At 43.9% G+C, this 15,121-nt stretch overlaps 1 protein-coding gene across 1 annotated transcript; it reads right to left on the reverse strand.

Moving 5' to 3' along the window:
• Positions 1 to 7,377: 7,377 nt before the first annotated feature.
• LOC139247065 (mitogen-activated protein kinase kinase kinase 9-like) lies at positions 7,378 to 14,506 on the reverse strand (the record flags this gene model as incomplete). The annotated part of the gene is made up of 4 exons (XM_070871481.1): positions 7,378 to 7,500; positions 8,815 to 9,055; positions 11,725 to 11,900; positions 14,358 to 14,506. Coding segments are annotated over 4 exons (689 nt in total), but the record flags the coding sequence as incomplete, so codon positions are not given.
• Positions 14,507 to 15,121: the final 615 nt, after the last annotated feature.

Here is a 15,121-nt window from a genome sequence, read left to right on the forward strand (position 1 = left end):
TCTCAAAGGCAATTAGGGATAGGCAATAAATGCTGGCTTTGCCAGTAACGCCGGCATCCCAGGAACGAATAAAATAAACAAAGGCATTAAAACTGCTGGAATCATCTGGCTAGAACTAGCTAGACATTTAGAAAAGCATAATGCAGTCAAGCAGAGTCAACATAGTTTTATGAAAGGGAAATCATCTTTGAGGATGTAACGAGCCGAGTGGATAAAGGGGAACCAGTTGATGTTGTGTATTTGGATTTCCAGAACGCATTCAATAGGGTGCCACACAAAAGGTTACTGCACAAGATAAGAGCTCACGGGGTTGGGGGTAATATATTAGTATGGATAGAGGATTGGCTAACTAACAGAAAACAGAGAGTCGGGATAAATGGCTCATTTTCAGGTTGGTAAACTGTAACTAGTGGGATGCCACAGGGATCAGTGTTGGGGCCTCAACTATTTACAATTTATATCAATGACTTGGATGAAGAGACCAAGTGTAACGTAACCAAATTTGCTGATGATACAAAGATAGGTGTGAAAGCAAGTTGTGAGGAGAACGCAAAGAATCTACAAAGGGATACAGATAGGCTCAGTGAGTAGGCAAAAATTTGGCAAATGGACTATAATGTGGGAAAAAGTGAGGTTATCCACTTTGGTAGGAAAAATAAAAAAGCAAATTATTATTTAAATGGGGAGCGATTACAAAATGCTGTAGTACAGAGGAATCTGGGGGTTCTTGTACATGAAATGCAAAAAGTTAGTATGCAGGTACAGCAAGTAATCAGGAAGGCAAATGAAATGTTGGCCTTTATTGCAAGGGGGATGGAGTATAAAAGCAGGGAAGTCCTGCTACAACTGTACACGGTATTGGTAAGACCACACCTGGAGTACTGCGTACAGTTTTTGTCTCCTTATTTAAGGAAGGATATACTTGCATTGGAGGCAGTTCAGAGAAGGTTCACGAGGTTGATTCCTGAGATGAAGGAGTTGACTTATGAAGAAAGGTTGAGCAGGTTGGGCTTATACTCATTGGAGTTTAGAAGAATGAGGATTGATCTTATTGAAACATATAAGATTCTGAGGGGGCTTGATAGGGTAGATGCAGAGAGGATGTTTTCCCACATGGGGAAATCTAGAACTAGGGGGCATAGTTTCAGAATAAGGGGTCAGCCATTTAGAACAGAAATGAGGAGGTTTTTCTTCTCAGAGGATCGTGAATCTTTGGAATTCTCCACCCCAGAGAGCGCTCAATTCAAACATGCACTATAGCACAAGCGGCCCGTCATTTCATGGAGTTTTGTTTTATTTTAAACTTAATTTAAAAGTTATTTTATCCAGCAAATGGGACTTTTTTTTGTGTTAATTTTTAGGCTGGGTCTTTGAATATATTTAAGGTGGAGATCGACAGATCTTTCAATGATAAGGGAGTCAAGGGTTATGGGGAGCGGAGCAGGGAAGTGGAGCTGAGTCCATGATCAGATCAGCCATGATATTGAATGGCGGAGCAGGCTCAAGGAGTCAAATGGCCTACTCCTGCTCCTATTTCTTATGTTAGAGAAGTTACAGAACCTGATGGTGTGAGGCTGCTGGATTTACATCGGTATAGAGGCAGTTAAATCATTAATCCAACATACCCCTAATCCCACTGATCGGCATACATTAATACTGAAAATCAATTAGGGAAACATTTCCAATGGAAGTAGTTTAACAACATGGTGGCACCAATGTGGAAACCACTCAGCCCACAAAATGTCATCCAGCGTCAGTCAGTTATATTCAGACCACATTGCCTTCAAGGCTCATGGTGTAATTCAAACAGGGCATTATTTAATTCCTCATTTAGCCTCAGCAACCTCACACCCACCCTCCACTTTCAGGTCTCTCCCTACCCCAGACCAACTGGAAAGAAGAAAGCCGACATAAGAAATATCAACAGAGGTAACAATGTCAACATTAACGGCCATGCCGTCAGCTGCCAAGGTCCTAAGCTCTGGAATTCCCTTCCTAATTCTTTCTACCTCTCTTTTCTCCTTTAATACGCGCCTTACAATCTACTTCTTTGACCAAACATTTGGTCATCTACCCTAAAATCTCCATGCGTGGTTCGGGGAGTCAAATTCTGTTTGATAACTTTTCTGTGGAACACCTTAGGATGCTTTACTACGATACAGATGCTTTACAAATACAAGTTGTTGTTGTTGTAGTAAACCAAAAGGGAACCACATTGGCAGAAAGTACATGTGTTGGAGAATCAATGTTGTAGCTCATCCTCCCGTGGGTGCACTGTACTGCCGGGGTCAAGGAATTACCCCAATATTAATTCTTTGCATTTTTTTTTTTAAAAGAAAAGGTAGATACATTTGCTCCTTAAAAAATAACTGAAAAGGGACTTTATAATAATTTAGAGCAGTCTGCCCTCTGTAACATAATGAGACGGCAACAGATGTTGGAAACAAGCATGAATCGATTATTGTACAATGCTCTTCTCTTACCTATCTTCCCCACCAGCAAGATCCTTCTGATGTAAAGAACTGGGGCCCCACGTCCGGCCTTTCTTTTTATGTCCCTTTTTTTCTTCCTCATCACATTCTTCCCGCTGAAACACTGAACTGCGGCCCCAGGTCTTAGTGCTTTCACCTGGTGTTACTATGAAGAGGTTAAAAAGATGGCCGTTTATCCCAGTAGTTTCATATCAGTCACTGGTGAAATAATTTAAGGTTATTCAACATGTAGGACTTTTATACAAAGCGTACAACTTGTCCAGCAATGGTTTACATCTAGCACATCTAACTGCAAAACCGAATGCGGCTCGGATGTTGTCCACCATGCATTAGAGCTGCATTACCTGCCGATAATGATCTCCTTCCCCCATTCTTCCCAAAGGTGCATAGCTCCAAGTGGTCTTCCAATACCCTCTGGCAGGTGGCCATTCTTCATGTGCAAACCCAGACACAGCTGCTCGGCAGTCCATTTGACCACGGGGAAGGAATCAGACTTCACAGCTTATCCAGATCCTGTGCTCACCCAATGTCAATGCACATGCATTTTCAGCAGAGGTCACTGGGTACCAATCAAGACCGATTATCCCCGGTTGAATTTTTCCCTCTCTAACCCAGGATACCAGTCACACATTCCTTACTATATTTTTAAAAAATTCTACAAAATCATACAGGCAGTATAAGGATGAACTTAGAAGTTACATGCACAGCTACCAATTTGCATTTGCAGTTTTCACAGAAAAATGAACGGATTTGCAGAATCCTCCAAAACATTGGTAAAAATCCCATGTAATATAAATAGAATATTTTTAATAAACCTCTACTTCTTACCCATCATTTGTTTCCAATTAATAACTGTATTAAGTCATTTCTCCATTTTCTAACAGTAGGTAATATACTTTTTCTTAAAGCGGTAGAGGACTCATTGCATTGGAGAAGGGATTTATTTTTGTGGTGAGTGTTTGGATCAGTAGAATATTGGACCAGCAATGTGCTTCATCACCAATGTCAACGCCACCCCCAACTAGGCCAGCGCACCAGAGTGACATTCTCCTTACCAACCCCAGCCAAAGCTGCAATTCAGATCACAAGAAAAACATGGAGGAGGAAAACCGCTCAGCTAATCCTGGCCCAGCCTTGGAAAACATTCTTTCAGTGTCTCATTTCTCTCCCTTTCCCACCTGTACTGCAGCATCCAACTGCCTCTTGGATGACTCCAAGCTTTTATCTCCTTTTCCAGATCTGGACATGTTGGTTCACGCACTGCACAAAGAATTTTGATATCAGGCCTGCTGACAAGGTTACCTTGAAGTAGTGCTGTAGATAGATCCTTGCTAATTAGTACCAAATTATAGGCAGTTCTGTTCTGAGGGCAATTGTCTGTAAAGATCCACGGGACAAACAACAGTAGTCGGGACAGATCAGAGCTCTGTCCAGTTTCAAATGATCAAAATTTCCATGTTAATTATTCGTAAAATCAATTTTTAAACTAGGCCAATACCTTGTATCTTAAATGGATTCCGAGCGACTGCACTTTGGTCTGCAAAGGCTGGGTTTGACATTGAAATGTAGGAGTGGGGCGGGATAGGGGGAGTCTGTCTGGCTGTTCTTTAAGTCTTGGGTGGTGAAATACTGATGTCAGAGACAGAGGGGAGCCAGTGGCCGGGTTGTCTATGGTTATGCCATTCAAAGTGAGCTTGGTGTGTCAAAATCTAGCTGGGCAATATTAGGGCTGATAATGGGATGTCAGGCACCCAATGCACTTGAGCACGTCAAGCAACCGCCATCACTTCATCAGCCTTAATTTAACAGTGTACAAGACTCATTAAACCATTGAAGGGTATTTAAACGAGGGACCCTCACCATAATTGGATCTGAGCACCTAAGCAACTCTCCATTCTGAACTCCGTTCTTCCTCCACACACTGTCCCCAGGAAAACATGCCGCGTACTCTTTGAGCCCCCACCAGATCTTCACTGGCTGCTGTAACCTGATCAAAGGGCGCCCAGGCCCCATGAGCAGCACACTGGATGCACCACCATTTAAAAAAAAATGTGTTGCCTTTTCATTATTAAACAGGCAGGAGCACGTAGCCCTCGAGGGGCAGCGGCCCCAGCACCAACCTCAGGAACACATTAGCGGCCTCACAGTGCCTCTGAAATCTATTTCTGATTGACAGTTTTGTTTATAGCGAAATCTTTCCTTTGTCACAGCCTGGATCAAAGTTAACAGAAGCATAACTGAGGCTACAGCTTAGACTTTTTTCCTACTTTATAGTTATACAGGTTGGGGCCAGGATAGCACTCTGTAGGGACACACAGTCTCATACATTTCAGATCATAGACACCTAATCCATACTGAGAGATTTCGCACAGAGAACAGCAAGAACCTAAGGAGCATTTATTGTTGTGAAACCTATACATCGTAAGTTATGTATTGTAAACTCAATAAATCCACTATTTTCTTTATATTACTTCTTAATAATCTTAATGGTGGTAGAGCAGATCTCCAGTCGTCCTGGTTAACTCTTGCCACTGGATAAAGGCCGAGCTCTGTCAAGCCCGTGTGGTGGCTGATGTGCAAACGGTCACCACACGTTAAAAAAGATCCACGCAAAGGCATCTTCCACCCCCTCAATTGGGGTTCAGGACTGGAATATCGGGTCCTTCATTGAAACATCTGTGAACTCATGTGGAAACAAGTCATCCTCGTTCGAGGGACCGCCTATGATAATAATCTCACCGTTTGATTTTCAGCTTGAGTCATATGACTACTCAAAGTGGCATTTACCATCACACATATAAAACGGTAGCGATACGTGAAACATACCGTTTTTGATGCGCTATTGTTTTTAGTCCGAAATTTTGAGTTTTACGTTGGTTAGGGGGGCGTTGCACAAGGATTTGCTGTGCAAAAACGCGCGTTTCGCCAAATTTAGTCCGGGACTGGGAGCGCTGCGTGAGAGAGGAAAAAAAATTGCAAAAAACATTCCAAAAACATTCACAAAACCCTTAAGCAAGCAAATCGCTGAAAAGGAATTAAAAACTTTAACTTACCTTTTTTGCAGGTTTTCATACTTACCGCTGCTGGCAGGGCTGCACCGACAGGTTTGACCTGTCGGTATTCTGGGCGCGCCGTACGGGTCGGGAGAGAGCCGAAAGTTGGATGCAAAGGCAATCCGAGTCGTTGCACGTCGACGCAACTCCCCCCTGGCGGTACTTGAAAGCGCTGCCACAAACAGGTACCCAAGGATCCCGCCTGGGCTTTGCGACCGGGTTTTCACCGCGGAGGGCCAAATCGTGGCGAAAACCCGGTCGCAAACTTCTTGAAAATCCAGTCCAAGGAGCATATGGTGAGATCCTCGACTACTTTCAGTGCTTGCTTCAACTGAAAGGGTTCACTATTCCCCCCGTTATGCTTTATCCCAGTTATTATGGTCATATTTTGGAGCAAGGGCTTGATTATCAAAGCAGAATAAAGTGGGAAGAATGAGGGAAAAAAAGAATTGGAAAGGAGCCTGAATTGTGACAGTAGATCATTCAAGGTCAATTGGCACCGTTAAAAATGGAGCTGGATTGATCTCGGTTGAGGAAAGGGATTGAGGATTAGAGAAATTAATAGCATTACTTGATTTTTTTCCCTCCGCAGAGAGGTAAGGGAAGCATTCTTTAAATAGGGAATCAAAAGGTGGCATAGAGAAATCTGCATTAGAATAATCAGGCAGACTCTGGATGGAGCAGATTTGATGGGCTGAATCTGAACTTTATGTTCTTGTGTCCTAACTTGCTGTAAACCAATGAATTAAAATCATTGTTTACAAAAAGAAACTAATTAAAAAGACTTCAAAATGAATTACATTATATAAATTATTTACATCAAAATAAAAATTATTTTAGGCAACTAAAACCAGCCTGCTGTAAGCGTTTAATCCTCCAACAACTAACAAAAAGGAGAGGCCATGATCTCGTCACAGCTGGATTTGAACCCAGGTCACACAGGTGAAAGGACAGTGTTTAAACTCCTTGGGCAAAGTGTTTTTAAAAAAAATGGGACTTAACTCTTTACAACAGAGAGAAGAGCTGTCACTCTAGATAGTATTGAATCTATCACTGATAGATTTAAATGTAATATTCCATTTATACTTTTGCTCCAACTCCACACTACCACCCTCAGGTCAACACAATGTCTGAGGCAGGTTTCGCCACAGACGCAGTCATGATTGACTAGTTGAGAGACTGCTGCTGCACGATGAAACTATACCTGCAGGGTTTTCCTCCTGCCTTGAAAGATTATGGGCTGCTTTGCACCTATAATGTGCACCATCTAGTGTCCTAAATGAGAACTGGCGAATCAAGGTCAGTCAACCATTCCTCAAGCAACCTCCCGAGAGCCAAACTCCCCTCACAAGTGACCTTGGTCACTTATGAGTCGTTCACTCTCATTCGCAGACAGCAGACAGCTCAAAGAATATCATCTGATCCCAGAGAAGTGTTGCACCCATAAAACTTGCAGCTATGCATTTTGTAGAATATGTGAGAATTATCAACACAGATTTTTAATTTCAGTGGTAGGGATAGAGTGTTGGCAATGGCAAAGGTGTGGAATCCAGCTGGAAAATAGGAATGAGGCAAATCCAGTACCAGCCTGGGCATCACGAATGTTACATAAATAGGTCAGTTTGATGTTAAGTATTGTACATATATTATATAACAGGTGGACAGCAGTGGCACAAACTGGACTGATGAATACCAACCTATCTTTGGTTCATTGCTGCCATTGAAATAATATTTGTAATCAATTTGCAAGGAAAGTATGTACAATATTTGCTTCAGTAGCAATGACTTCCACGTTGCACACACTAAGGCCACGGTGTTACTGCGGTACTCACGCTGGATTGCTCTGAGTCGCGGGATGATGGTGGGGCTCGCTGGAGGACTCGAGCTGCTGTTGATCAGACTCTTCCTCTTGTCCAGGGTGGGAGAGGCCTGCACGGTGATCTTATGCTGGAAATCTGTAAAACCAAAAGAATTCAGAAAGAGTTGGAGAGTGTGGGTTCGGAGGTGGGGGGGGGGGGGTGGGGGGAGGGAGGAGAAGGGAAGGTAAGAGAGCGAGAGCGGAGCGGGAGAGAGAGCGAGTGAGCAAGAGAAAGAGAGCAAGAGAGAGCGAGTGAGCAAGAGAGAGAGAGAGAAATACTTGGATTTATACAGCACCTTTCACGATCAAAGTGCTTTACAGACAATGAAGTACTTTTGAAGTGTCGTCACTGTGGTAATGTGGGAAACGCGGTAGCCAATTTGAGTATAGCAAGCTCGCACAAACAGCAATGTGATCATGACCAGGTAATCTAGTTTTTTGCTACATTGATTGAGGGATAAATATTGACCAGGACACCGGGGATAACTCCACTGCTCTTCTTTGAAATAGTGCCTTGGGATCTTTTACATCTACCTGAGAGAGCAAACAGGGACTCGATTTAACGTCTTTTCCAAAAGACGACACCTTCCACAGTGCAGCCCTCCTTCAGCACTGCACTGGAGTGTCAACCTAGATTTATGTGCTCAAAGTTCCTGGATTGGTACTTGAACCCACAACTTTCTGACTCGGAGGCGAGTGTGCCACTCACTGAGCCACAGCTGACATGAGAGGGCGAGAGACCGAGACAGAGGGGAGGAGGGCGAGGTGACTCGGGGGGGGGGGGCGCGCAGCATGCGAGCGAGGGGCGCGAGAGAGGGAGAGAGGGGCGCGAGAGAGGGAGAGAGGGGCGCGAGAGAGGGAGGCGCGAGAAAGAAACATAGAAAATAGGTGCAGGATTAGGCCATTCGGCCCTTCGAGCCTGCACCACCATTCAATATGATAATGGCTGATCATTCACCTCAGTACCCCTTTCCCGCTTTCTCTCCATATCCCTTGATCCCTTTAGCCGAGAGAGAGAGAGGCGCGAGAAAGAGAGAGAGAGAGAGAGGCGCGAGAAAGAGAGAGAGAGGGGCGCGAGTGGGCCAAGAGAAAGAGAGAGAGAGAGAGAGAGAGAGAGAGAGGGGAGGCAAGAAAAAGAGAGAGAGGGGGGCAAGAGAAAGAGAGGGGGGTGAGAAAGAAAGTCGAGAGAAAGAGAGAGAGAGAGAGAGAGAGAGAGAGAGAGAGAGAAGGGGGCGAGAGAGAGAGAAATTTAGGAGTGATTACCTGCCTTTCAAAGTACTGACTACATTTACTAACACTGTAGTTTAGGAACCACGTGAAGCGCCCAGTGCTGTCTGTGACCCGTTTGGAGAGAACATGCGGGGACAGTTCTGGAAGAAGAGAATCAAGATGCTGTGAAAGTGCCACCTACCGGAGGGAAGACTGATCCGGTTGCCATCCTTGACCTTGAGCCGGCTCTTCTTGAAGTTGCCTTTGCGTTTCTTCACCTTGGGCTTCTCCTGGTGCAGCTGGTGGAAGATGATGTTGAGCTCTCGCTCCAGAATGTCGATCTCTCGCTCGGCCAGCTCCTGCTCCCGGCGCCGGAGCAGCGCCTCGTGATTTTTCTGCTGCAAAGCAGCGCGGGACAGCTCCTCCTCCCAGGTCCGCAATTCCTGGTCAATGCAGGATGATTGTCAGCGACCGAGGTAACGGCAAGAAACGAAATAGTACAACTGGCCGGGCTGACATCCACCACAAGAGACAGTCACTGCTCCCTTTTATACTGGGCACAGCTCAGAGCACCAAGTGTATAGGCAGGTAAATACTGCATTACACCTGTGCTCAGGGTTCAACAGGGAGCTGGGGAACCCACAGCGCAATCAGTATAACCTGCACGTCACTTTATACATGAGTACTGCAAACTTATCCAGCAACCAAGATCCATTTCAATTCTCTTAAACCAACTCGTAATTTTCTACCTCAAAACTGTGGAGCTCCGGATCTCCAACGATCCAAGCTTGGTGTCAAACACTACTTTATTTGCCTTCTCTTCGCGCCTACTCTTTTTAACCTTGGTGCATCCTTCACAAAGTGCCTTGGATGCTGACTTGCTGTCTCAATTCTGAATAAGACTTGGGCTTGTGAATAGATATAAACTGTGGTTACATATACACTCGATTTGTGGAGCCTCTGAGCAGCTCCTTGTGTTTTATAGGAGGCGACACTATTCTATTGGCAGGTCCCTACCTCCAGTAGCTGCGACGGGGTCAGATAGAGGTCACAGTCTAACCTTTACCATAGCAGGGTGCGAACGGGTTGCATAAAACCTTGCGCAGAGGGTCCAAGAGGCAAATGAACAGCCGCACCAACATTTCTGGCTGCTGTTGATAACCTCCATTGTGCAGGTCACTCTCTCAACACTCGAGGTTGAGGTATATGCGACAAATTGGTTCTATTCAGTGTAGTGTAATGCTGCCCCAGGTGTAATCAGCTAACTTGGCACACACACGCACGCATGCACACGAGTACCAAAACTATTAGTCATAAGAACATAAGAAATAGGAGCAGGAGTAGGACATTTGACCCCTCGAGCCTGCTACGCCATTTAATATCATGGCTGATCTGATCTTGGCCTCAACTAAACTTCCCTGCCCTCTGCCCATAACCCTCGACTCCCTTAACATTCAAAAATCTGTCTATCCCCACCTTAAATATATTCAATGACCCAGCCTGCACAGCTCTTTGGAGCAGAGAATTCCACAGATTTACGACCCTCAGAGAAGAAATTCCTCTTCATCTCAGTCCTAAATGGGCGACCCCTTATTCTGAAACTGTGCCCCCTAATTCTAGATTCCATGAGGGGAAAAATCCTCTCTGCATCTACCTTGTCGAGTCCCCTCAGTATCTTATATGTTTCAATAAGATCACCTCTCATTCTTCTAAACTCCAATGAGTATAGGCCCAACCTGCTCAACCTTTCTTCATAAGTCAACCCCTTCATCTCAGGAATCAATTTAGTGAGCCTTCTCTGAACTGCCTCCAATACAAGTATATCCTTCCTTAAATAAGGAGACCAAAACTGTATGCAGTACTATAGGTGTTGTCTCACGAATACCCTGTACAGTTGTAGCAGTACTTCCTTGCTTTTATACTCCATCTCCCTTACAATGAAGACCAACATTCTATTTGCCTTTCTGATTACTTGCTGTACCTGCATACTAACTTTTTGTGTTTCATGCACAAGGACACCCAGGTCCTTCTGTACTGCAGCACTTTGCAATCTCTCTCCATTTAAATAATAATTTGCTTTTTTATTTTCCTGCCAAAGAGTGGATAACCTCGCACTTTCCCACATTATAGTCCATCTGCCAAATTTTTGCCCACTCACTTAGCCTGTCTATATCCCTTTGCAGATTTTTTGTGTCCTCCTCACAACTTGCTTTCCCACCGATCTCTGCGGCACCCCACTAGTTAATGTTTGCCAACCGGAAAATGACCCATTTATCCCGACTATCTGTTTTCTGTTAGTTAGCCAATCCTCTATCAATGCTGATATATTACCCCCAACCCAGTGAGCTCTCATCTTGTGCAGTAACCTTTTATGTGGCACCTTTTGGAAATCCAAAACAGCACATCCACTGGTTCCCCCTTATCCACCTTGCGCGTTACATCCTCAAAGAATTCCAGCAAATTTGTCAAATGATTTTCCTTTCATAAAACCATGCTGACTCTGCTGGACTACATTATGCTTTTCCAAATGTCCTGCTACTGCTTCCTTAATAATGGACTCCAGCATTTCCATAGTCAATATCACAGAGTGTTGCATTAGCTCACTCGGGTAATCAGGACAAGCCAAAGGAATGAATTTAAAATAACAAAGGATTCAACATTTAAAAAAGCAAATAGGACATTTTGAAAAATGTATATAGTATTTGAATTTGAGCGAATAGTAGATTAGCCTCATTTGCGCTCAATTGGAAAGCGATGGTCTGTCCTCAGACCAGAAACCCTGCAGAGCGCAATAGAGCACTGTAATCTATTACTGCTGCTTTACCCAACAGTGTTGACGTGTATAAAGTGGCACAGCACCAGGTTCACCCTTGTTCCAGTCATTTAGGATGCAATCCTAGCATATTTCAGTTAGTTGAACTATAACACACGATGCGAGTGACTAGTTATAAACCACAAATGAAAGAAGGCAAGTGCGAGATGGACATCAATCAAGAGAAATGAAGGAGAGAAATGAGAAAAGAGTAAGAGAAGAGAAAGCAAGAGTGTGAAAGAAAGAAAGAGTGTGGGAGGGAGCAGAAGAAATGAATGTGCCTTTGTTTAAATATCCTACCTTCTCCTTTTCCCGGAGTTGCTCAAACATTTCCTGGATCTCCTGCTTCCATTCTTCCTGCAAGGAGTGGAATGAATCCTGCGGCATTTCAAAGAAGCCAGACTCCTCGATGGCAGTGAGCTGATCCAGAATGCAGCTGAACGAGGGACGAGAGTGAGGGTCCGCATTCCAGCAATCTGAATAAAATCACCAAATTTATATTTCGTTTTTTGTTTAACATCATAAATATTTCTCCTCTTTCCACTCGGAGCTCTCAGCTGAAGGGATAATCAGGGAACCTGTCCCTTTCGAACCAGACAGGCCAAAAAATTAACAAAATTTATACTCAGCATCTCAATGAGCAGTCTGGCAAAGTTCAGGTACTTGACATGTATTTCACTGCGATATGCTTTCGTCCACAGCTCAATAGTGTGCTGGTACTCACCATTCAGGCTCACACATGTGGAACACTCAAGGTACCAGAGAACAGCTCACGCCAGCTAACAGTTCCACATGTGAGTCAGCACTTTCCAAAGCGGGGAGAACATTTTCAAAAATAAATATTTGCTATAGTTTTTATCTCTCTGGCTCTTGAAGGGAGGTCATGTACACATGGGATTAAAATTGCATCAAATGCTTTAGCAATCTATCTTTATGTCTTCATTAGACTCTCTTCTGGTGTACTTGATCTAACCTTGTGTGTTTCTCTGGAAGGTATGAATTATTTTCAGGAAGAGATGAACTACAAGGATCAAGAAATGGCTTCCCGGAGGGTTCTACTGGTAAAAATATCAAGTCTGGAACTCAGCCATACAGACCAACAGGTCCAATCCTATTCTGTGCGGAGTTAATCGATCTCAGTCAGGCCAGTGGTAAAGGTACAACTGGCCCAAGCCTCCCCTTGGTTAGGGTGAGAGGGGGGAAAAAAAAAAACAACAGCCAGGGTTCCTGCTCTAGATTGCTATCTACTTCCTCCCACGGGAAAGGGCTCGTGATGTTTATGCAGGCAAGGACACAATGCTGCCCAAGATTAAATAGCCTGCCAATGGTCACTGCCTAGGTTCACGCGTGAAAAATAGCCACTTGACTGAGGTACAGAAGGACTGTCTGCGCCCATGGAACCAAACTCTGGCAACAGGGGCTTGAAGAGAAACTAAAGGATGTGGGAAAAGCAGCTAAGAAATGATGCTGAGGCCCAGGTAATGGTTCTGAACATTTTCTGAGCAATAATTTTACATGATATTCTACAGAAATGGACGTTGTGCCAAATGGAAGACTGCAGGATTCCTTGCATTGCATCACTCTGACCTGATGCAGTCCCCGACTCTCTCAGTAAGGCTTCAACCGTCAAGGCTTTCAAGGGTCAAGCTGGATTCCCGCTCTGTTCCCCAACATAAATCAGAACATTACCTTACTGGAATAAATACAAGAAACTGCAAGTGCAGAAAATGCTGGGAATAATACTGCAGGCCGATCAGTATTTGTAAAGAAGAACGATGGGTCAACGTTTCAGGTGTAAAGCCTTCTGTTCTGGTGAATGGTCCGCACCCAGAAGGTGTCAGCCAAGGCTCATTGACAGCACACTCGCCTCTAGGTCAAAAGGTTGCGTGTTCACGTCCAACTCCAGAAACTTCAGCACATAATCTAAGGTGGCACTTCAATGCAGTACTGAGGGAGTATTGCACTGTCTTTTGGATCAGATGTTAAATTGAGGCTCTGCTAGCCTTCTCAAGTAGACTTAAATTATTGCATGGCACTATTTGAAAAAGTGCAGGGGAGGTCTCCCTGGTATCCTGGCCAACATTTAGCCCTCAATCAACATCTAAAACAGATGATCTGGTCATTTATTTCATTGATGTTTGTGGGAGCTTGCTGTATGCAAATTGGCTGCCATGTTTCCTACATTACAACAGTGATTGCACTCCAAAAGTACTTAATTGACTGGAAAGCATTTTGGGATGTCATGAAAGGTGCTATATAAATGCACATCCATTCTCTCTTTCTAACCAGCATTTTCTCTTTAGAACCACTGATATTTTCAGCATTTTTTGGAACAAAGATTAGTCAAATATGAGGTTCAGTGACACTTTTTTTTAAACACTACAAGCTGAAAAAAATAGATGGGGGGTGAAGGGGAGGGGAAATTTCCTCTGTGAATCACACCCACACCGCACCTCACCCCAATTCATCCCGGCCTATATAAATATCTAACGCATACACATACAGGCCATCTCTTCTTAATAATGCAGCCCATTGTACATTAATGAATTGACATGCAGGTAGGTGGTCCACAGACTCAGATCCCCATTTCTGTGGTTAATCTTCCATGGCGATGAGGCTGGTGGTTCTGGGCTTATGTGCTACATTATGGTCATTTTGTTCTTTACCTTTGAACTGGTAGATTGGGAAGCTTTGTACAATAGAATATCGCCATCAGCTTTCAAAATTACTCTTTAAGTGGTAGGAAAAATAAAAGAACAGAGGACTGAGGAAAAATGTTCAATCAAAAAACCTTCAGCACCAACAGCAGGTCCTTGACAAAGAAATAGGATGTTGGAAATGTGAACTATTTAATCGTGTGTATTATCTTCACATTTGCAGTGATGTATAGATGACAGAGGACACTTCTGCCCTGGTGAAAATGGACGCCTTACCTTCCATGAGTTTGCTGAAAAGCTCTGGACAGGTGGAGGGAATGGGGAGGGCCAGTTTGTTCATTGCCACACCATAGGCCACAGCCAGTCCATCAATCCCCCTGAACGGAACCTCCCCAGTCAGCAGTTCCCATAGCAACACACCATAGCTGAGAACAAGGAGAAGGCTCTTGGTTAGTGAAAAAAAAATGCGATTGTATTAAAACTTGTAACATTTAGAGCAATGGTCAAGAATTAGGAGCTGGATTCTAAACTGAGTTTTTCTAATGTGACCACAGGTCAAGTTGGAAAATAAACAGTTGCAGCACAAAATAATTTTTAACTGTGGTTTTCCATAGAGCGACAAGGTTCTTGTGTCAGAGATTCCTAGTGTCAGAGATTTGAGGTATGAGGAAAACCTGGAGAATCTGGGTTCATTCGCTTTAAAAGGAAGGAATGTTATAGTGGTGTACAGGACAGTGAATGATATAGGACAGCTAAATTCTAAACACTATCTTGGCAGTAGGGCAAGGGGAAACAGCTTCAAACTGGTCAAAGTCAAACTCCGGACCACTGTAATGAAATTCTCACAAAGAGCGATCCATCATCATTATCATAGGCAGTCCCTCGAAACGAGGATGACTTGCTTCCACACCAAAACAAAAGGATGAGTTCACAGGTGTTTCGAATGAAGAACCCGAACTACATCTTGAAGGGTGGAAGATGCCTGTGCGTGGATTTTTTTTTTTAAGGTGTGGTGGGCTTGGCAGAGCTAGGCCTTTATC

The sequence above is a fragment of the Pristiophorus japonicus genome, unplaced genomic scaffold, assembly GCF_044704955.1.
Source record: "Pristiophorus japonicus isolate sPriJap1 unplaced genomic scaffold, sPriJap1.hap1 HAP1_SCAFFOLD_2528, whole genome shotgun sequence".
In the NCBI taxonomy this organism is placed as follows: Eukaryota; Metazoa; Chordata; class Chondrichthyes; family Pristiophoridae; genus Pristiophorus; species Pristiophorus japonicus.